The sequence below is a fragment of the Sciurus vulgaris genome (genome assembly GCF_902686455.1).
Source record: "Sciurus vulgaris genome assembly, chromosome: 11".
Taxonomy (NCBI): domain Eukaryota; kingdom Metazoa; phylum Chordata; class Mammalia; order Rodentia; family Sciuridae; genus Sciurus; species Sciurus vulgaris.
The window spans coordinates 52,261,471-52,284,350 of record NC_136472.1 but is presented as its reverse complement, the minus strand read 5'-3'; the positions used below and the strand labels follow the sequence as shown (position 1 = coordinate 52,284,350).

At 42.7% G+C, this 22,880-nt stretch overlaps 1 protein-coding gene across 4 annotated transcripts in view; it reads left to right on the top strand.

Moving 5' to 3' along the window:
- The window catches only part of NAV2 (neuron navigator 2), a 693,848-nt gene that overhangs the window by 503,575 nt on the left and 167,393 nt on the right, over positions 1-22,880 (top strand). For all 4 annotated transcript variants that reach the window (XM_079101816.1, XM_079101814.1, XM_079101815.1 and 1 more), the window contains one exon: positions 21,303-22,404. In XM_079101816.1, the coding sequence (XP_078957942.1) occupies positions 21,303-22,404 (1,102 nt within the window). The remainder of the gene's footprint in view (positions 1-21,302; positions 22,405-22,880) is intronic.

Below are 22,880 nucleotides of genomic sequence, written 5' to 3'. Positions count from 1 at the left end.
CTCAGGAGTAAATGGACCAGTGGGCAAGTAAGTCTGCCTTCCTCATCCATTCCCTCAGGAACCAAAGCACAGAGAGCCCACAGTGCTGAGACATGTCCCTTTTGACCTTTAATCTGGATAAATACAGATTGTGACTTGGTGGTCAATTGATCTAATGCTCAGAAACAGCTTTCAGTATCCTCAGTGAGCAGAGGGGAGGGAAAAGAAGGTATTGGAGTTTCCTGGGTATAAAACATCTCTCATGGGTTTTCATGGTGTGTGGTCAGAGGGCCTGTGAAATCTCTCTGGAAAGCACAGTTCTTCAGGAAAAGGTTTAAACTGGTCTTCTTCTCCTACTTCTCAGATGGTCATTTTTTAAAATTGGTGACATTGAAGAAGTAATTGCCACCCTCCTCTTCCTCCTTTTTATCACTGCCATAAAGCCTTACCTGTGTGCAAATAGCCAATGTTATAAATGCTGGTTTCATAAATAACTAGGACCTGCCTTTAAAGTCAATGTGGTGATGGACCGTGAACACAAAGGGACCCTGTAATGATAACAACAAAGGTGTTTTAGGCTCTTTGCATACATGGTATCATGCATTTCTTCTCCACACTACCCAGAAGTATCAGTAATGTCCTTTTATTTTAAAAATAAGAAAGCTGAGTCTGTAATCCTAGCAACTTGGGAGGCTGAGGCAGGAGAAGCACAAGAACAATCTGGGCAATCTGTCTCCAAAGAATAAAACGTCTGGGATATAGCTTAGCAACAGAGAACTCCTGGGTTCTCTTGAGTCTTGAAGTGGTTTAAATAACTTGTCTACATCATGCAGTTGGCAAGGGCCAGAGTTGAGATTTGAACCAGGATCTGCCTGCTTCTAAGCTAGTATTTTGTATTTAACCATCATATAGGCTAGTTTTGATTAGATCACAAATGATGGAACCCCTCTTTATTGTCAGGTACTATACACATTGCTGGAGACGAAGCAATGAACCAAGCCAGAAAATGCCAGATGAGTGCAGTCCAAGCCATAGAAATTCAGAGAGAGAGAGAGAGAGAGAGAGAGAGTTTGCTTAGGGATTGTGGGAGGGGAGTGGAATTCATGCAGAATTGGGGCTTATAGGAAGAGTATCAACTTCCTGGAACTGTGTGGAGTCACTGTAAATTAGAAGGACTCTGAGACTTTGTTGTCTCTTTTCTTTTTTTAATGATACTGGAAATTGGACCCAGGGGTACTCTACCACTAAGCTTCATCTCCAGCCTTTTTATTTTTATTTTTTTTATTTTGAAACAAGATTTGCTAAGTTGCCCAGACCGGTGTTGAACTTGTGATCCTCCTAAGTACCTGGGATGACAGGTGTGTACCACCAAGCCCAGCTAAGAATTTATTTTTTGATATATGGATATTTTGGAAAATAAATACCACATGTAAAAAGAGCATGAATTTTTGTGTGTGTGTGTGTTTTCTTGTGTGTGTATGTCGGGGGGGAGTGTATTAGAGATGTAAGCCAGGGCCTCACACCTGCTAGGCACGCACCATACCACTGAGCTGCATCCCCAGACCAAGATTATAGAGTCAATGTTGTGATTAATGATCATCACTTCTCCCACCACACGCTCTTATATAAAGTATTGCTTAATACCCATCTCATTGGTATTCACAGTTTGATCATTTTGTCTGTTTTTTTTTTTTTTTAATCTTGATTTTTCTTAAAGGTCAGGTCAGGACTTGGCAAATATTTTTAAGTTGGACATGATTGTAGTAAAACTGTCTTGGCTGTGTGGTCTCTAAAATCTGAGTGTGCTAGATGCTCAGCATGGCGTGTTCTGTCCCCCTGTTCCAAACACAGCATCCAGCTGTGTCCAGTCAGGACAGAAGTCAGTTTCAGTCTTCCAAGCCCAGGAGGCTGAGCTGCAGCAAGGTGGAAAGACAAAGTTCTGCCCCATCATGGCTGACTTGATACACTTCCAACAGAAGGGAGCTTGTGTCTTGACCCAGTGTCAGGTTTATTTGTGAAAACAGGAACTTGACAGAGCTCTGTGGTGATGAAGTCCTGGCCAGCTAAATCCCAGTAGTTTTGGTGTCCTTTAGTAAACGGCAGTTCTCTTCCTTTATGAGCACAAGTGACAATTTCTACCACCACTCTGGTGATTCTAATAGGAAGGTGGTAGACTGCAGGGATTTCATTATTGAAGTTCTGCTAGGTTAGGTCATGACTGAATAAGTTCTTTGTGTGCTTACATTCTAATTTTTAATCAAGATGTCTGTGTTGGGATGTAGTTCTTCAACTTGATCCCATTACATGAAGATTAGTGAACTGTCAAAAGTGAGAAGGGCTGGGGCCAACATTTTGAAATAGGGAAAATGGAAATGGAATTCACATCTGGACTCTTAGGATGTTTTTGCAGAATTAAGTGCAAAAAAAGTGATTCTTGTATCTCTTGAAAAAGGCTGCTCTGCTTTCATGCACTCACAGCTTTGAGCAAATGTTTATATTCCACTTAAATACGCTGGGATGTTAAAGTCTTTGTTGCTGGTTGCTAACATTTTAAATAACTGAAAAAAAAAATAAATGTAATATTTTAGAATAATGCTTGAGTCCTTATCTATCCCTATAAGACTGGTCATTGATGATCTTTGTGTCCCCATAACCTGGCATCAATAGATACTCATTAAATGCTGGGTGTGATGGTACATGTCTGTAATGCCAGCTGCTTGGGAAGGTGAGGCAGGAGGCTTGCAAGTTTGAGGTCAGCCTCAGCAATTTAGGGAGACACTCAGCAACTTAGTGAGATCCTGTCTCAAAATTAAGAAGTCTCAAATAAAATTTAAAAAAATGTTTAAAAAAATGACATTTATTGAATAAATGAATGTGTCTTTCAGAGTCTATGTCAAATGACCATTTTCATGAAGACAGCACCTCAGGTAACTGGAAACCTTCACTCTTGGGAACATGTCTTGTGAGCATGTATCCTCCAAGCCTTCAGTAGGTCTCCAGGGACCCACACTGTGCCTTATTCCCGTCAGTACCCAGCCAACCCCTCCCAGGATTATCACTTTATACGTCTTGCTTATCCAGCACGTTTGCTTACAGCGGTACTTCCATGAGTGAGAATCTTCCTGGCAACTCAGAAACTAGATGAAGCAGAGTTTTAGTGCATAGTTTTACTACAGGCAGGGACAGGCATATAATCTGAGTTGTCCATGGGAACCTGTGCATTCTGGCTGCTATTCTAAGACTCCCTTTCTAAACTGATAGCCACCAGGTTGATTTGGCTTAACTTCTGCTCTGGGAGGTTGGCCTGTTGCAGTGCATCAGGGTTGTCAGGAAAGTAGCTCTTCCAGAATTTTAGCTGGACAGCTGGCATTTTCTCTTTCCTTTACTCTGTATGGACAGCAGGTTTGACTCACTCAGCTCCGTTTCAAATGATTTCAGGCCAGAAATCATTTGAAAAACATTTAGGATGCCTAATTGAATCTTGTTTTCAATGAAAGGAAGCCATTGACCATTGTCCAAAAATACATCGTGTATTTTTTTTTATGCTCTGATTTTATTTTATTTATTTTTTTAATTTTTACAGACTGTATTTTGATTCATTGTACACAAATGGGGTACATCATTTCGTTTCTATGGTTGTACATTGTGTATTTTTGTGTTTAGGCTTTTATTGAGAACATAAAAAAAACCTCTCTCTTCTGCCCCTCCTGTTTCTTGCGGAGTAACCTGGGAGCCAGTGATGCTTTCCCCATCAAGAGGATCCCATCGGCCCCCCAACTTTCACCCTTATCTTTGGACCTTCTCTTGTGGAAGTCTGCCTACCCACCCCTTGCTGCCAACACCCGAGTCAGGCCGAGTCTTCTCTGCCTCTTAGCTGACTGGCTTTCTGAAGCTCACACCAACCCATGGCAGAGCTCTCCCCATTCATACAGAAAGGGCAGAAGTTCTGCAGATGGTAAGCTAGTTAGGAAGCTGAGCCAGAGCTGCCTGTGTATGTTCCTTCACTGGGCAGGCCACGTTTGTGCTGACCTGTGCCTGAGTGGGAGAGCCGTGAAGGTGGCCCAGCTCTCGTGGCAGACCTGGGACTGCCTGGTAGAGCAGACTTAAGTCGGAGCTCTCTCCTGGTGGCCTGATTCCACCATCCCACCAGTGACCCCAGGGCTTCCTTTCAGCCCTCTTCCATCACACCATGGTTACCTGGTGGAGGGTAGCCTGCCTAGGTCTTTCATATCCTATGTCATCTTTATCCTCCTGTAGGTGTTACAGAGTCTCCAAAGGTTACTATAACTCTGGATAAAACCTCTCCCTGGAAAAGCTAGAACAAAGCCTTGATCCGTGGAAACCACCCTCACCCTCACTCAGCTCTCTACCTGAGCTTGTGACATGCTGGAGGCAGCCCATGACAGATTTGCAGGAGTTTTTCCAGCCTATTGATGTCATGTCAGTAGCTTGAAATTTGCCATGGCGGAAGTATTTACACCACAGAAATAGGCAAGCACTGTAAATCAGAGGTTTTCTTCTCTTCCAAGAGTCATGGTAGGCAGCGCCAGTTCACCACTGCTTGAGATTCCAGTGAAATTGATTCTGCATTTCACACATAGTCACAGTACTTCTTAATGTTTCTCTAAGTGTTCTGCTTTGCTTTTGTGGGGGACAGGATGAGAATGGGGTTATATTACCCTTAAATTTGTAGATCACATGTTTTCATCTTATGTACAAATTTCTTTCTTATCCACTGGACCTGCCCCAAATTATTCTCTTCTCCAAAGAGTGACACAAGACTTTGAGTGTCATAGACTGTTTCTGAAAGTTTACACTACTGCAGTACACAACACTTGACAATGTTGGATGTTTCTGTCCTTAAAAGTCCTTAAGTTCCTTGCCACTTGGAATTTCTTTGTGGCCACTTTTTAAGATTTCAGCCTTGCTGAATGTTTTCTCTGATAAGTGCATGACAATATATAATGATGGGGAGTGGCGGGGGGAAGAGAAGAATGAAGGAACTTTGGAGGGTATAGAGGAAAAAGGGGGAAGGGATGGGGATGGAAAAGCAGTAGAATGAAACAGACAGTATTACCCTATATACATGTATGATTACATGAATGGTGTGAGTCTACACTGTGTACAACTGTAGAAATGAAAAGTTGTACCACATTTGTGTACAATGAATCAAAATGTGTCTGTAAAAATAAAAAATATTTTAATTAAAAAAAAAAAAAAGATTTCAGCCTCCTCTTCATATCTTTCTGCCATCTCTCTTCACTCCTCTTCCTCCGCCCCTTACTTCTGAGGCTGAGAACTATTTCTCTTTTTTCCTTTCAGACCATATTCCCACCATCATTCACACATGGGGTGGCCTATTCACCTCTCCAAGATATTTCCTAAATTAGGGGAGTTTCAAAGAGGAGTTCTTGTACCTGCTGTTAATATCAATTTCTCTACATAACTTTGTCTCCAGAGCTTGGTAGCTGACTACCCTCAATTCATAAAAATTCATCTTACAAAACAGGGAGGAGGGTTGGGGGTATAGGTCAGTGATAGAGCATGTGCTTAGCACCCATAAAGCCCTGCGGTTCAATTCACAGTGCAAAAGAGTAAGAGGAAGAGAGAAAGGAGGAAGGAAATTCATCATAATTCAAAGCTGGGTCAATGCCCAACTTTGCTGTGCTAATCCAATGCATTCAGTGGTGCACATCTTTTGAGTGTTGACTTTGTTACAGCCACTTTGGTTTCAAGGAGCAAAATTGATCATGGAGTCCTTGAGGGGCTTAGTTTTCAGTGGGACATTGGGGAAGAAGTCTCTGTTAAAAGTTATCTGGTTTTCATAATGAGGAAGATGATTTGGTTGAGAAAGGGAATGATTGTCGAGTGAACTTCCATTAACGTGGCCCTTGGGATACTTATTCACCATCCTAACTCTCTGACCATTTGGAGACTCATCACTTTGATCTGCGAGGCCACTGTGAGCTGGATTTAGCTCTTGCTGCTCCCCTGCCTCTCTGCCTGGAGCTTCTGCATTTGAAAGAGTATGCAGGGCTGTGCAGAGCATGTACCCTCTCCTCTGCCTTGGTCAGTGCTGGTCTCCATTTGAAATGCTTTCCTCTTTCCTCATTATCCTTCCTTCTGAATTTCTAACTCATCTTCTATGTTTCAGGTTAAATTTTGTTTCCTGACCTCTGGAGACTAAGTTCGAAGCCCAGCTCTGAGTACCCCAGCACCCTGGACTAATTCTCTAGTCCTCTTACTCTGCGGTTTTCTTGTCTGTCCTTCCTGAGCAGGCTAGCACCTCAAGATCAGAACTGAGTCAAATTCTCTTCTCTCTCCATTGCCATGGCAGAGCTTGGTGTGCAGAGATGTTAATAGTGAAGTATTTGTTTAATGCTTTAATAAATATTTGTTGAAATCATAGATGAATGAATGAGCTGTAGAGTGATAATGTACAGCTCTGACCTTAGAGCCTGATAGACAGGTACTGTCCTCTGACATTGGACAAGCTACTTAATTTCTACAAGGCCCAATTTTATTGTCTATTCAATGAGAGTGCAATATTTACTTCATGGGGACATTGTGGGGAGTAAATTAGATACCACAAGTAAAGTACTTTGCATAGAGTCTTTTATAGAATATGTGCTTAATAAATTACTGAGTTGTTATTAATTATTAAAATCATAAAGAACAGCTAGGCATGGTGGCACAAGCCTGTAGTCCCAGCTACTCAGAAGGCTGAAGCAGGAGAATCACAAGTTCAAGGCCAGTCTCAGCAACTTAGTGAGACCCTGACTCAAATAAAAAGTAAAATTAAGTACCAATTTAAAATAAGCAAGTAAGTAAATAAAAAGGAAGACCAGTAGAGTAGGAAGGGGAGTAGGAGGAGGAAGGGGGGAGGGGAAAAAGAGAGGGGTACTGGAGATTGAAATGGAATAAATTAAATTCCATGCATGTACTATTATGTCAAAGTGAACCCTACTATTTTGTATAACTATAATGCACTAATAAAAGCATAAGAATAGGAAAAGAGGTGTACCCCACCAAGTTTCTGGGGTACAGCTCAGTGGTACAGCACCCCTGCATTCAATTCCCGGTACCACCCAAAAATTAAAAAAATAAATCATAAAAACAAATGATAGGGAGATAGTATTTTTGATATATGTATATACCAAAAAACAGTAACTTCCAACATTTGACCTGAATATTAATTGTCCTATTTCCAAGTAACATCCAAAATTCTGTCTGTGATGGATACTAATGGTTACTATGTTCAACATTGCAGCCTGAAGCATCACATGGAGTTTCAGTTAGGCATAAGTTTACTAAGGAAGAAAAATGGAGTAACATGCTTTTGAGGAAAAAAACAAAAGGTCAATTCGCATTAAAGCATAAAAGTTTTGTTGCTTTTAACTACATTAAATAGAAAATAGAGTTAACTTACTACATCCCTTCTCAGTTGGTTGAAACATTTTTGATTAATATCCTGGCACTGTTAAGTTGATCAAATGATGTCTGTCTAACTCTCATGCATGCATTCACACATGTAAGCAATATTTATTCTGTATCAGGTACGACAGATAAAAAGATAAGTGTGAAAAGGCCCCTAACCTTGAAGAATTAATATTTTTTAAAAAGGGTTGGTAAACTTTCTCTTAAATGACCAGATGGTAAATATTTGGGGCTGAGGGCCACAGTGACACTGTTGCAACTACTCAGTTCTACCACTGCAGTGAGAAAGCAGCTATAGGCAATAACATGAGCATGCCTGTGTTCCAATAAAAGTTTTTTTTTCAAAGACAGACAATGGGCCAGATTTGGCCTCCATGCCCTGGATGACTATCCTTTGTCCCAGAAGAGTAGCTAAGTCTGTTCCAAGTTAGTATTAAGTACAAAGGGCTATGATGCATGAAGGGCAGAGGATGGGGGGACGATGAGAGAATGTGTTGGCCATGACCATTGCAAGGAAGGATTAACTGGGGAAATGGGGGTTCCAGGAGAGGTAAAGGAGAACTGCTGAGACTGGGAGGAAGGAATGCAGTGCATGACGGACCTTGTGCAGAAGCGGTGCTGCTTGGTAGATTAAGAGATCAGCTGTCCTGAACTGACACCAGTGAACCCAGATACTTGGCAGGACATACCTGCACTCTGGAGAGCAGATGGAACAGTCTGGAACCTGCCTCAGAATGTCTGCACATTTCCAAGGCTTCTCTCAGTGGAGATTGTCTCTATTCCACCCAACACCCTGAACACTGAAGCCAACTTTTATGCTGGCTTCCAGGAGATACCTACTCACAGCAAGCGTTTCGTATTTTCACTAACTTTTGTGACAGTATATTTTCAGAGGGAGAGTTTCAAAGAGAGGGAGACATCACATACCATATGGCTCTTAGGAGTTCTTTCCCTTATCTTCTGCAAGACAGTTACCATTCCCTAGGGCCTTGCTGGCCCAAGTGGCTTGTCAAGGAATTCTACCAGAGACAACTCCCCCAAGTAACTGAAATGCTGTCGCTCTCCCTATTCTGGCTAACAGTGGCTTCCAGAAATATCCTGCTACCCTCCTCTCATTCCAAATCCTCCTCACTCTATAGCCTTGGATCCATAGATTTGATAATTTTTGCAAAGGACAGTGAGGCTGAGCCAACAGGCCTTACTTAACACCAAGCTGTGAGATAAGGCCAGTGCTTGTCCTCCCTGTGCTGGATTTTACTGTTAAATGAAATAGGCTTGATAATGCCCTCTTCAGGAAGAAACCTCAGACCATCAAGCTCAGTCCAGGTCACTGCAGGGCAAACACTGATTGTCTTTGTCTGCCTTCATTTCCTCCTTTAAGACCCAAACTGGGAGGAAAAATATTGCATGTGAGTCTCTGTAACTCATTTACATCTTTAATCCAAAATGTGACTCTGAGCAGAGAAAAGTTTGGTCATTTGCCTGGGACTAGTGATATCTAGATTAACAGCTAGCAGTGAGTAGGTCAAGGGCCAGCTTGATATTATTTGAAACTATCAACTTTCCTTCTGGTTCTTCAACCACATTTAGGAAAAATGAAAGTCAAGTATGCATGCCTGTTTTTTTCCATCCCAATCTGGGTGGTGACTCGTAAAGATTCTTCATTGTGGAAATAAACTCAGTACGTGCTACTGAAAGGAAAGAGTATATATGTGCTGGGTGCCCAGGGTAGAGCAGCCTTCTGATTGTGTTATTTGTCCCATTTTTCATTATGCTTGGGTGGAATGGATATGCCTCTGAAACCCCTAATTGTGATTAGGTGTGTAGATATATTTGACTGGCCAGATTTTGCCCTGATTAAGTGCAGAATCTCTGTATTTTGTTCTCCTGTGTTTGATTTTAATCACTAGGCATGGGTACCTGAACGCTGTGTTTCCTTTTATTGCTTTGTAAAGAATGTAGTTCTTCAGGTTCCACACAGTGGCAGAAAAAGCGGCTTAAATGACTTCCTGACTCCCACTTGCTCCTGTACTGAGTTAGGTAAGTCCTTTTGTGATCCATAGTTGCATTATTACAGCCCCGTACCAGGGCATCACAGTTTGCTGTTGCATTTGCTTGGAACCCCTTGAAGGTATAGAGCAGAGGTCTGTTGCTCTATCCTTCGCACCTGGGAAAGTACCTGGAACAAAAGTGTCTTAAAAAAAAAAAAAAAAAAAAAAAAAAAAAAAAAAACCTGGAAGAATGGGAAAGGATAGGGTGGACCGAGGGAGGACCAAACATGGCCAGATCACTTACAGCCCCAGTCCTCCCTAGAAGTAGGTTCTAGAATTCATTATTCAAGATGACAAAGCTCCTCCAGAACAGCATTTGAGAAGCTGAGGCATGTTTGAATTTAAAAGGTCCAGGCTGGTTCGTGAGCAGGTTTCCACCTTCTACCTCCCAGGCCTGCCTGCAGGATCAGAAGCCCCTAGTGTCCTTGTTCACCATCATTCATGTGAAAAGCCCTGTGGGTCTGACAGAACCAGAACAGATGCTGCCAGGAGGGACGGAGTCATCACTCTAGACAGTGAGCTGTGTTAACGGGGCTGCCTCCAGTGAGCCTGTTGAGGTGGATGAGGCCCATGGGCCAGAGCCTCTTTGCACAGGTGGGCACAAGGGGGAACTGGAGATCTGCAGGCAGCCTGGGTGGGGCCACGGGAGCCCCGGTGCTTCTGAATGCAGTGGGGCTGGGGGCACTTCTCTCTTTCTCTACAGAGTCAGGGCATAAGGGGCTTCTTAGGTAGTCCCCTGGGCTCACTCTGCTTATGATGGATAATAATGTCGCCAAAACACCTTGCTTTAAGAAAGCCCAGTGTTTATAGGGGGAGTGGAAACTAGTCTGTCTGCAGAACCTTTTGCACCTTGCAGCGTGTTTTCAAACCCTCGCCCCTTTGCTCCCTGTGGGGAAGGAGGGGAGCGCTGGTCACTACCTCCATCAAGTGGAGTCTGTTGACTAAGTAGAGTGTGGACTTGGGTGCTTGGATTCTCACTCTACCACTTATAGCCATGACTTTAGGCAAGTTGCTAACATCTCTGACCTGCGGTCAGTCAGTCCACTTCATGAAGTCCTTGTGTGACTTAATGAAATCATTATTTTAAATGAATTTGTTAAAGGAGATTATTTAAAGCCCTTAGTATGGTGCTTGGCTCATGGTGACAATAAATGGTAGATACTGGTGTCAGTATATTTTTACTGATGAATAAACTGGAGTTTAGCCAAACGAAGTAACTCAAGATTGCCAAGCTATTAAGTTGAACTTGAACTCATCCACAGAGTTCTATGTTTGCACAAGGTGGTCTGAGCAGCACAGAGCATCATGATTATCTGATTTTTTTTAAAAAGATGCCTTGGCCTTGCAGAGAGTTCCTGGGGCTCCTCTGAATGAGTGCTCCATTTCAAAAACTTATTCTACCTCCAGCTTGTCACAGCCAGGCCTGTTGCTTAAAACAAAACAGACACCTGGAGGAAATTGCTTCCTGATTTGGGAGAGTAAAGCTGGTGAGCTGTCTCTAAGGGTGTTTTCTACCTTTGTGTACTTCACTTTTTCAGAAGAATAATTCTGTTTTTCCATTAAGAAGACAACTGTCAGGTGAAAAGGCTCAGAAGTCTGTTAGGGTTGTCTGTGGATCACTAACATTCACAAAGCTCTGAAAGTATTTGATCTATCTGATACCAAGTGTCTGCATACTTGGTAGCGTAGGATACATGATGCCTTTTTTCTTCTGTTCCTGCACATTTGGCATAATACAATCACAGATAGTGAATAATAGCCCAATTCAGCTCTCAGTTTCTGCATTGATTTCCCCCTGAGAAATACAATAAGCTAGTTCTTTGGTTGGCTTCTGATGTTGATTGACAGAAAAAAATGACAGCAGAAAGATTACATTTTGCCAGCATCCTAAATTTTGAAGGGGGGGAAAAAAACTTAAATTTTTGCCAAATTGTTTGACATTACTATTAAAAAAAAAAAAATTCCTACTGGAGGGAAAACTTCTCTCTTTCCTCAGGGAAGGAGTTAAAAATCAGCAAATTTTACTATAGAGTCTCCGAAAGCTATTAACAGAAGCCTTAAGGAAAACGCTCTATCTTGTACCAACAGAAGAGCACTTATTCTAAGAGTCCCTTTCAGTGTCTCATCTCAAGGCAGAGTATACTAGAAGTGCAGCTTAGAGTGAACTTGGCAGTAAAGTTGCCCAGGTCTAATCTGTTTGGCTCTGCCATCCTTCCTGGACCACTATGCCTCATTTGATTTAAAATGTGAATGAAAAAAGCCAGTGGAATAAAAGTGTCTGTCACAAAGTACATGCTTCTTAAATGTTGGCTGTTATTCTTAATATATAATGTTATTGATATTATATAGGTAAATTTGCCATGGAAACTTTTTGTCAAATCTTACATGCAGAGGGAGCTGCTCTGGTAGAGGTGGAGCACGTATGATCTGATTGACTCAACTCTCCTTTTCCACAATACCTGTAAACACTCCCCAGCCTGCTCCTCCTCAGCTGTCCCTAAGAGTTCTCCCAGGATCCTGTGCTGTAACGGGGTCCTTGGTATCTCTGCATCACAGACCTGCTCTGACAAGTATTGCTTTACCTTTTTCTTTTTTTCTTCTTCTTTTTTTTTTTTTGTAATACCCAATATCACCAGACAGAACAATCAAAAGGAAAGAGAAACCACCTAGTTTAATAGGATTCTTCTATCTTGCCTTCTCCTCCAAGCTGCACGTCTTGGTCATTTTTTCCACTCCTTGTTGTTGGTTTAAGGTTGTCCTTGTTCTGGTCCTTGTCCTGGGAGAACTACAGTTGCCTTTTGTAGTGTGGTAAAACTTGAACTCTCACACCTGGCTTCTGAATGTCACAATGTGCTTGCAGTCACCTGGAGAACTGGTTAAAACTCTAGCTTCTTGGATCTATCCCAAACAGGTCCTAACTTAGGAGATTTGGAGTAGACCAGGGAAGTTACTTTAACAAACTCCAGGTCCCAAGTTCAGGAACAGCTGTGCCCTTTACAGGATGTGAGATCTTGGAGAAGTTTTTACCTGTGCAGAGCTCTGATCCACTTCTGGGGAAACAAAGGTCTTAAAGTAGCTTATTTCTCAGAAGACTTTACAGGTCAAAAAGTCTCATGTTCGATTGTACTGCGGTCTGAATGGTAAGTTGCAGGGGGAGATCCTTCCCTTATTTCTTCTGAATATCACTCCTGTAGTTAATACAGTCCAAGGCCCCATCGGGTTCACAGTGACCATGCCCCAGTGGTGAATCCCAATGAGCCTAACTATTCATAGAAATCTTTTTCTCCTGCAACTTTTCGACTTTCATGCAGAGCCGCATACTAATCCTATTGAAATAAAAGGGAACAGGTGCACAATGAGTATTTAGTGCTCAAAATGCATACCATGAAATAATTCCCTGATATTGTAGAGCATGACTTCACAGGGAAACAGGGTGCATGTTCTTCTTTCTCCCTTGCCTAACTCCCTGGTCAGCGACTATTACGTGGTGAACAGCCCTTTTCTGATATGACTTGTGTACCCATTTCTGGCCCACTTCATTGGACTAGGTTTACAAAATGCATTCCACGATAGACTTTTTCCTTAAGACAATCCATAAAATCAGTTCTGTAGCAAAAAATACATTTAGGAATCATGCCTTCCCACTCTCCTTCTGGATATTCCCAGTTCTGGTAAGCATATGAAAGACTCTGTGAAGTCCTATGGACAAGAAAGCACTCTGACTGCTATTTATTGCTTCATTTTCCAAACTCACCTGACAACAGAACTTGAATGCTCTGTTACTGCCTGTTTGTGCTGTGTTTGACTTGGAGGCGCCTACTGGGAGGAATCCATTCTTTAAACCAAGAGAAGGTGGGAAGGTTGAACTGATATCTTAGAGGAGGGGGCCTACAGAATTCTTTAGCTAACTCTCTTAGAGGGATATATTTGCAACCATTTAACTTTGTCACAAAGCTGTTGGTTACAGACAGTGACCTCGTGCAAAGAGTATGCTTTGCCCCCTATGAAGTGTTTCTCATCTGTCCATGAAACTTCATACCCCCTTGAAAGAAGAGAGATGGTTTCCACCATCCACTTTTGTACTTTGTTATAGCCATATATGGTACAAGATAGAGAAATGGCTTCACAGATTAAAGCAGAAGTTTCCTCCTCAGGATGTTGAACAAAAATGTTCAAGAGAGGAAGGATTTTGAGGGTGCTTTGCCTTCAAGAAATGAAAGATAAGAATATGAATGCCTTTTATTTTTAAACACATCTTCCTTCAGATGCCAGCAGTCAAACAACTTGTCTCCTGATCCAGTTGAGGGGAAGGATTTTAAAAATTCCTGCAGGACACCTTTTGAAGTGAAGTGAAGGATGTGTGAGACAGAGGTTTTAAGAATTTATTTTAAGGTGTTATCCCAAGATCAAACATAAGTCTAACTGAGTACTAATCTTTCCAGCAAGTTAGCCTCTCTTTTGTTTTACCAGTTTTTAAAATAACATTAGTGGGAATTGAAAACACACCTTGGGAAATTATGTGTTTGGAGAAAAGGTGGAGGAAATGACTTTGGAAAGTAGACACTGCATACTTGTTTTGTTCTACTCTTTCTTAGCTACCAACAGAGAAACAAATGACCTCATTCACCATAGTTTCACTTGGTTTTATCCAAAACAAACCACTGAAGAAAAAGGATTACCTTGTCACATATTAAAGCAAAACAACTGTAGTTGCGGGCCCCTTCGGCTTCTCTGAAGTGAAAAAGTCCATGAGGAAAACTGGAAAGTTCGTGGTTCTTGCAGGATGGAGAAGACATCTGGTGATTAGGAAGATATGTCTTCACATCCTGACATTTGCTTTTGGTTACACTGTCTCAAGATGCTGAAGCATTTGTACATGGCATTTTTATTGACCTAGTTTAGCAAAATCCCCAGCAGAGATACAAGAAAATACATTGAAAACATCATGAACATTGCTAGTCAGTTCAGTTCACTCAGCTTTAGAGAGAATAACTGGTAGGCAGGATTGACCAGGAGAAGAAAAGTCAGGCACATCTGATTTTAATTTGAGTCATGTTTATTGATCTCTTTCAATAACCATTTCTGTGCATATCATGGTTCATCAGCCATTCTTGTACATAAGTAAACTAAATGCAGCTGCTAGCCACAAGGCCAGGTAGGAAGTGTCAGAGATGCTTTTTGTTTTTTAAATAATTGACATCCCAATGTTTATGTGTGGTATCTATTGCAATTTTGATTTACATTCCCTAATGATTAGTGATGAATATCTTTCCATCTTCACATTGGCCATTTGTATATCCTATCTTCTTTTAAGAAATTTCAAGTTTTTCTGCCTATTATTTTATTATTGTTGAGTTGTAAGAGCTCTTTATATATTCTAGATGTCAATCTTTTATCAGATACATGATTCGTAAATAATTCATCCCATTCCATAGATTGCCTTTTTTTTTCTGTTGATTGTACCCTTTGACTCACAGGAGTTTTTAATCTCAATGAAATCCTGCTTATCTAGTTTTTCTTTTGTTGCTTATGCTTTTGGCATCATATGTAAGAAATTATTGCCAAATCCAATATTATGAAACTTTTACCTTATGTTTTCCTCTAGTTTTATAGTTTTATCTCCTACATTTTGCTTTTGAACCATTTTGACTTAATTTTTACCTGTGGTGTAAGGTAAGAGTTCAACTTCATTTTTTTACACAGGAATATCCAGTTTTCCCACCACCCTTTGTTGAAAAGATCATCCTTTCCTACCAAATAGTCATGAAACTTTGTTTTTAAATATTTTTTAGTTGTAGATGGAAACTATGTCTTTATTTTATTTATTATTTTTATGTGAATGAAACTCAGTGCCTCATACATGCTAGGCAAGCACTCTACCACTGAGCCATAACCCCAGCCCTGTCACGAAACTCTTGTTGAAAGAATTAACCACATATGCAGATGTTTATTTTGGACTTTCCAGCCTAGTTCATTGGTCTTTTATGTGCCTGTCTTTATGCCAGTACTCTACTGTTTTGATTACTGTAGCTTTGTAGTAAGTTTCAAAATCAAAAGTGTGAGACCTCCAACTTTTTTAAGAATGTTTGAACTATTCAGGGTCCTTTTGAGATTTCATAGAATTTTAGGATGAATTTCTCTATTTCTGCAGAAATTGGCATTGGGATTTTGATAGGATTTGCATTAAAACAGCAACTTTTAATAAATATTTGGCTATATGGATCACAATCTTTATTCTAGCTTAGACATCCTAGCAGTTTGTGGACTGAAAGACATAGTCAGCCCTGGAGCAGGTGGACTAAAATCCCAGGTCATCCCACTTCATGCCCTCTCATTTTCCTGCCCACACTCTGGTCATTCGTTTGCCCTTTTTCTAATTTCTGTACCTTCAGAAACCCTCACCCAGAAGGAACTAAAGGAAGGGCTCAGATTAAACCCATGCCCTTAATGTTAGGCATTGATAGAAACGTTCTGAGACACCTCCCCAAGCCTGACTCCTGCAGAACCACTGGGTGCACCCCCCCAGGCCCACATGACCCTCTGTGGTCTGGTGACACACAGCATTGTAAGGAACCCGATCTGTGCAACTCTGCAAACAAGCTTTTACAAAAACTGAAAAACCAAAAACTAGTTTCAATTATCCTAACAAATTTGAATGCTCAAGATTGACACCTTGACAAATCATAGGAAATTGCAAACATTTTCCCAGGAGCAGCTATCAGGTCTGTTCTCCAAAGACTCTGGAGAGGATATGGGCTAGAAACCTCCCCAGGGCAGGTTTAAAATCACAGAAGTGGGTGACCAGAGCTGGGGTCTTTGGACCCAGGACACTCTGTCTTTGTGCCCCTTGGCATTGGTACTAGACCACCAACGTCTCCCTAACTGAAAAGCTGGGGACAGAAGAAATCTGGGCTGGTGTTGGGCTTTGCAGGGGCAGAGGGGAAGAAATGCTTATTTATCTGCTTTACACAGTATTTTCATTTAGAAAGCATTTTGGTTTCTGTCAGGGAAGGTTAAGGCTGGTTGCCAGAAAAACCAAACCTTTTCCCTCCCTTCTGGAGGATTAATGCTCTCTCTAAGCTGTTAAAAAAAAAAAAAGAAAGAAAAAAAGAAAGAAAAAAGTCTTTCTTTTCTTCAAAGGGATCTTGTCTGCAGTGTTTCAGATGAGACTTTTCCTCCGGCAGTCGTTTGTCAGTGGTGGTGGTGAACCTCATAAGCTGGTCTTTCAGAACTGAGATGTTCAGACTGCTGGGCAGGACCACTAATGGGTCATAAAATCTAATTAAGGGCTCTGCTGTCCCCATTTTTTAGATTAGAGCAGGGAAGAAGATGCCAGAGTCCATTGTACATTACAAGAGTACTACTTGATATTTTTCAGTTTTACATATGGATGTGTGGGTGTTTATTGGATCACAGTGTACTGCATCACTCTTAACTATGTTTAATGGTCAAAAAATGGGTAAAGCCATTATCTTAAAATTATCTTTGGCTCAACAAGGCCAGATCACATTGCAGATCTTGGCCATTCTTAACAAAAATATCACATGCTAGATGAATACATATAAATAAGCTCTAAATAGAAAGTAGCCATTTCAAATGAGTTTTGTACCTAGTCCTTTTTTTTTTCCCATTTGGTCATACATTTTCTAAGACAACAGATTTTAATATAAAATAAATATGTCTTGATTTAATATAACAGTTTTCCCCAATTTCCGTCTCTCACAGACCTTCTGCATGACTTTTGCCGAGTCTGGGAATCACTTGTGTTTTCTATTTCATAATTTTCTTAAATCATCTCAGATTTTAAATCTACATTTAATATGTGTGAAGTTGTTCATTTATATATGGGCTACTTATCTTTTTCTAACAGGCATTGAAATAAGCATAAAACTTTTAAGAGTTAAGAATATTCATCCACATGCCATTCAAGGTAACTCACCTCTTTGTTGGCTGACATACCACTGTTTGGGGAGTAGGATGTACAGAACATTCTTTTATGCCTTATCCCCTCTCCCTTTTAGATTCCTTTACGCTAACAAAAGTTCATATACTTGAGAAAAGAAACAAGAGCTGTTAGTTATTAGGGAGAGAAAGGCGCTTAATTTTAAGAAACTCGCCCCACCCTCCTTCCCCCAGGCTTGTTTTCCTAGACTCCACCATTTCTGGATTCACAAGGGAGATTCCTCCAAGGTTGACTATACCTTGACCCAGCTGGCTTTCTCCATCTGTTAGTAAACATTTCTAAGAGAACTGTGGAGAGCGAATATTTGAAAATTAAGAAACACCCTGAATGTGCACAGGATAAAGATAAAACCTAGCGAGCAAGGCTTGCCTCTTGTGTGTTTATCTCATTTCCTAGGAACCTTGTAAGGAAAGCCTTGTGCCAAGAGTCAGAGGACCCTGGCACTAAAAATGGCTTCTTCCCAAAGAAAGAACAGTCCCTCAATAGCCACTCAACCAGGATCTGGGATCACTGATCTGATATCCTACGGATGTCAGAAATGCGTCGAGTTGCCCTGGATAAGCCCATTTGTGACCTGACACCCCGTTTGCTATGTAAGGGATGTGAGTGCAAAGCATTGTTGACCTGGTCCTCAGATGCCCTGGTGCCCTCCATCCCTCCTCAGAAGACTTCTGCTCCAGAAACCAAGTCCAGAATCATCTCCAGGTCTACCTTTCATAACTAAAAATTAATAGCTTTCAAGTGTCCCCATGATTCTGTAACCAGGAGAGCCTGGGCTAAACAACAAGGAGAAATTCTGAAGCTCCAGGAAGGTTTTTCAAACTTTGAGGGAACTAGGGGAGCCACCTTAGTTCCCAGAGTTCCCATGGTACTAAGGTAGCCCGCTACCACTCTTTTCCTTTTGAGGTCTGTTACACCTTTAACTGGTGAGTTTCTGGAGGGCACAAGCCATATTGGTCATTGAGTTTGGCCATTTCATGCAGACAAGCCATGTGTCTGTTTGTTTTTCTGGGTCAGGTGTTAGCTACTTAGTTGTTGATTAATTAATTTTTTTTTTAAGTTTTAATTTTTAAAAAAATTTTTATAGACTGCATTTTGATTCATTGTACACAAATGGGGTACAACTTTTCATTTCTATGGTTGTGCACCATGTAGATTCATACCATTTGTGTAATTGTACATGCACATAGGGTAATACTATGTACATAGGGTAATACTGTCTGTCTCATTCCACCATTTTTCATACCCCTCTCCCTCTCATTTCCCTCTATGTAATCTAAAGTTCCTCCATTCTTCTCTCACCCCCCCATTATGATTAATTTCTAGTTATGATTTTTAGTGTTAAAAATGCATAGAAATGGAAGATAGGAACACGTCTTGTCAAAACCATTTCTGAGCAAGCCTCACAGGACTTCCTAGCAGGGATCCAGGTACACATGGAGACCATGCCCAGAACTTCTTTAGGAAAGAGGGCTGTATCTCCATATGTGATCTTGTAGTTTCTGCAAGGACAGTGCTACAACCTGTCCCCAGATTCCCATTACTTTTCTTGAGCATGTAGTTTCCTACAAATGGTATGATTAATTACTTTAATTGTTGCTTTCCCCCTTCCCTAGAATGTGAACTCCATGAAGGTAGAGATCTTTGTTTTATCACAGGTGTATCCCAAGGACTAGGAACAGTGTCTGATGTGTATCAGATACTTGATGAATGAGTGGCTATTGGTATATTGAATGAATGGATGATGATCCCAGGTAAAGAGAAAAGCAGTAGCCCTAAGAGAAGTGGTACTCAGGACTGGAATGTCACTTTTTACATTAGCCAAAGAGCTTTCTCTGTGGTACAGGATGCTTTCTGTTGAGCGTTGGGGCTAGTTTATGCCCTACCATTGATGTCTTCAATGTATATAGCAAGGAGAAAAGGCAGGGGCCCGAGAGTGACAGTTCAAGTGACTTGTTTACACATGCTCTTCATCAAAGGAGACAGCAATGAAGCTGTCCCTGAGAGTCAGGAGAACCAGGTTCAAATCCCATATCTGTACATTTCTAGCTGGGTGACTTAGTCTCTCATTAGCCCTACCTAGTGTCAGTTTAATCTTATAAAATGGAAGCAGTATCCCCCTCTTCACAATGCTTTGAGTACTGTGCCTCCTGACACCCATGAGGACCCCCCCAGGGGAACATCAAGCCTGTGGAGACCCTCTGACAGACAGCAATGCGGGTGGGTTCCCCGAGTCTATTTCTAAGCCAGTCTCTGGCTTTCCCCAGGAAAAGATCCAACAACGCCTGAGTTTTGTTAGGGAGGATTGTGTAGCACCCTCCCCTCCAAACCCAAATCCCCAGTAAGTCAGGAAGATGTATGTGTTTTAAAACATTGGGAGGTCTGCTTTGGATCACCCCGAGTTGTGGCTTCCCTGCGCCGCTGAGGGTGAAGGGAGGCAGCTCCTCCGCTGCTCAGCTCACGCCCCACACAGGGCTGCTCCACTCAGCCTCAGCGGCCGTTGACTTTTAAATCATAAAAAGCCATCTATATACAGTTTACTCTGTTGCTCGAAGGCAGCGGAACGTAGGTATTAGGAAAGGGGGGAAAAAAAACAGGGAGAGAGCAGAAGCAGCAGCCGTTGATCCCGCCAGGCTGCTGGGCACTGGAGTAGTTGTGGATGACAAAACTTAATTAGAAACATGAGCAGTTTAACCGAAAACACTTGTGACAATTGGAAGGGCAGCTTCTCTGGTTGGAAAATTTTTCCTAGGGAATCGTTGTGGGAGAGAGTGACTGCCGCTAGGTAAGTCCTGTCATTGTGACTTTACAGATGCAGATGCACTCTTTTGGGGGCTGAAGGGGCACATCCTGTGGGCTCTGCATGGTGGGTCCTGGGGCGTCGCCAAAACTGGGCTCAGCCCAGGGTGCCCTCCCTGTCTCCCTGCCGCTTTCCCCAACAGCTGTCTTACCCAGGAGACAGAGTGGCATCATCCAGGTCTGCTGAAGAAGAGGAGGGCTGCAGTACTCCTTTCTGTGGCCACCAGGCCACCTTCGTGGCTAGCAGAACTGCACTCTGGAGTCTGCACTTTCCAGAATAATTCTGGCCCTCATTTGGAAATATTTTGAGGAATTTCTGAGAAAAGCGTCTGGCCAGGGAAGCACTCACTGAGCGCCAGGGGGAAGCCTTGACTTTCAGATGACCTGTGTGTTTTCTTGCCTTCGGGGAAGCCATGTGCATAGATTATGCTCTTAAGCACAAAAAGTTCTTTTTTCAAAGTTCAGCCTGAATCTTTTAAAAACTTTCATGGTTTGATAGGATTTAACAACTTTTGAGGGTAATTATTTTTCTCTAATGATTCTTTCTGGTTTCTTCTCCTTTTCTACGTTGTGTATGTGTGGTGTGTTTTATTTTAATGTCTCTGCTACATTTGTTCTCTTTAAAGTTACTAATAATTACTCGTTGGTGAATCTTTTGCATAAAATGGAACTATGGTTTGAATAAGTCAAAGCAGTAATTATTTCCTACAGGTTTCTTATGCCACTCTGGTAGTTGGTATTGGTAAGGGTTTATGTTTTTGTGGGGTTTTTTGGATAATTTATATTCTTAATTATGCTCTTTGCGTGTTAAGGTTGGTCTGTGTTGGTATAGCACACAGCATTAAAATGTGATGGGGTGTGGGGAGGGGAGATGTGAACTACGCACGGTGGAGAACAGGAGAAAGTTGATTAAGATTTAGATTTTAACCACAGATAATCCACAAAGCAGATAATGGAGCCATACCGCATTTAGGTTGGGAGTGATTGGCTGTGTCGCCCCGGCCAGCCTTCCCTTATCTCTAAAACAGGTCAGCAGATATGATTCAGGTCTCCCTCCCTCCCTGTCTCTGCAGAGCCATTGGCAAGCTCAGCCTCTTCCCACCCCGGAATGAGCGAAAATGCACCTGCTTCCTTGGAGAGCAGCAGCCCCTGCATCCCCTCTAATTCCAGCACCTCCTCAGCCATCCCCCAGCCCGGTGCGGCCTCCAAGCCCTGGCGCAGCAAGTCGCTGAGCGTGAAGCACAGTGCCACATCATCCATGCTGTCCGTGAAGTCCCCGGGGCCCGAGACCCCAAGGCCCACACCAGAAGCCATGAAACCAGCCCCCAACAACCAGAAGTCCATGCTGGAAAAGCTAAAACTTTTCAACAGTAAAGGGGGCTCCAAGGCAGGTGAGGGCCCAGGGTCCCGGGACACAAGCTGTGAGCGGCTAGAGATCCTACCCAGCTTCGAAGAGAGTGAAGAGCTGGAGGCTGCTGGCCGTGCGCTGTCCTCCACAGGCTCCACGTCCAGCAGCCCCAAGATCGCACTCAAGGGCATCGCCCAGCGGACTTTTAGCCGGGCACTGACCAACAAGAAGAGCTCTCCAAAAGGCAGTGAGAAAGAGAAGGAGAAACAGCAGCGGGAGAAGGAGAAGGAAAAAGGCAAAGACCTCACCAAGAGAGCCTCGGTGACGGACAGGCCAGACCTCAAGGAGGAACCCAAGGAGGAGCCCAGCGGAACAGCTATGACCGAGATGCCAAAAAAGTCCTCCAAGATCGCCAGTTTCATCCCCAAAGGGGGGAAGCTCAGCAGTGCCAAGAAGGAGCCCGCAGCCCCTTCCCATAGTGGAATACCAAAACCAGGAATGAAGAGCACGCCCGGGAAGTCCCCAAGTGCCCCTATGCCTCCCAAGGAAGGGGAGCGGAACCGGAGCAGCAAGCCGGGCTCAGGTCTCCCCCCACAGAAGCCCCAGTTGGATGGCAGACACTCCAGCTCTTCCTCCAGCCTGGCATCCTCAGAGGGAAAAGGCCCAGGAGGGGCCACTCTGAACCACAGCATCAGCAGCCAGACTGTCAGTGGATCCGTCGGGACCACCCAGACCACAGGAAGCAATACCGTCAGTGTCCAGCTACCTCAGCCACAGCAGCAATACAACCACCCCAACACTGCCACGGTTGCACCTTTCCTGTACAGGTAGGAACAGTGCGCCTTGCCCTCTTGGGCCACCAGCTAAAGAGCCTGGTTGGTGGATTCTCAGTCTGTGAGGGCAGGATTGTGACTGCCCCCCAGGAACAAGTGAGCACTAAGGTACCATGTGATTCAATCATACAGAGGCATGTACAGTGCAACAAGCAAACCAGAAAAACAAACATGAAAACCACCTTGCTGAGTAACTGACATGTCTTCTTACAGCAGGGTTTGTCTTGGGAAGGATCCCTACAGTCCCTGTGTACTCTGGGGCTTTTTGAGAGGGAGACTGAATAGAAGGGAGTAGTAAGAGAGGGACTAGTTCTAGAATGGAACCTGTGTTGATTGAGGGGATAAGCCTGCTGTCCTTTGTCCTCCCAGCCCTGTCTCTGATGATACATCGACAGGACCACTGTGGGGCCACATGCTGCTCCCTCTGGGTTCTGGCTGCTCAGTCTGCCTCCCACATGTTAGCTAAGCGA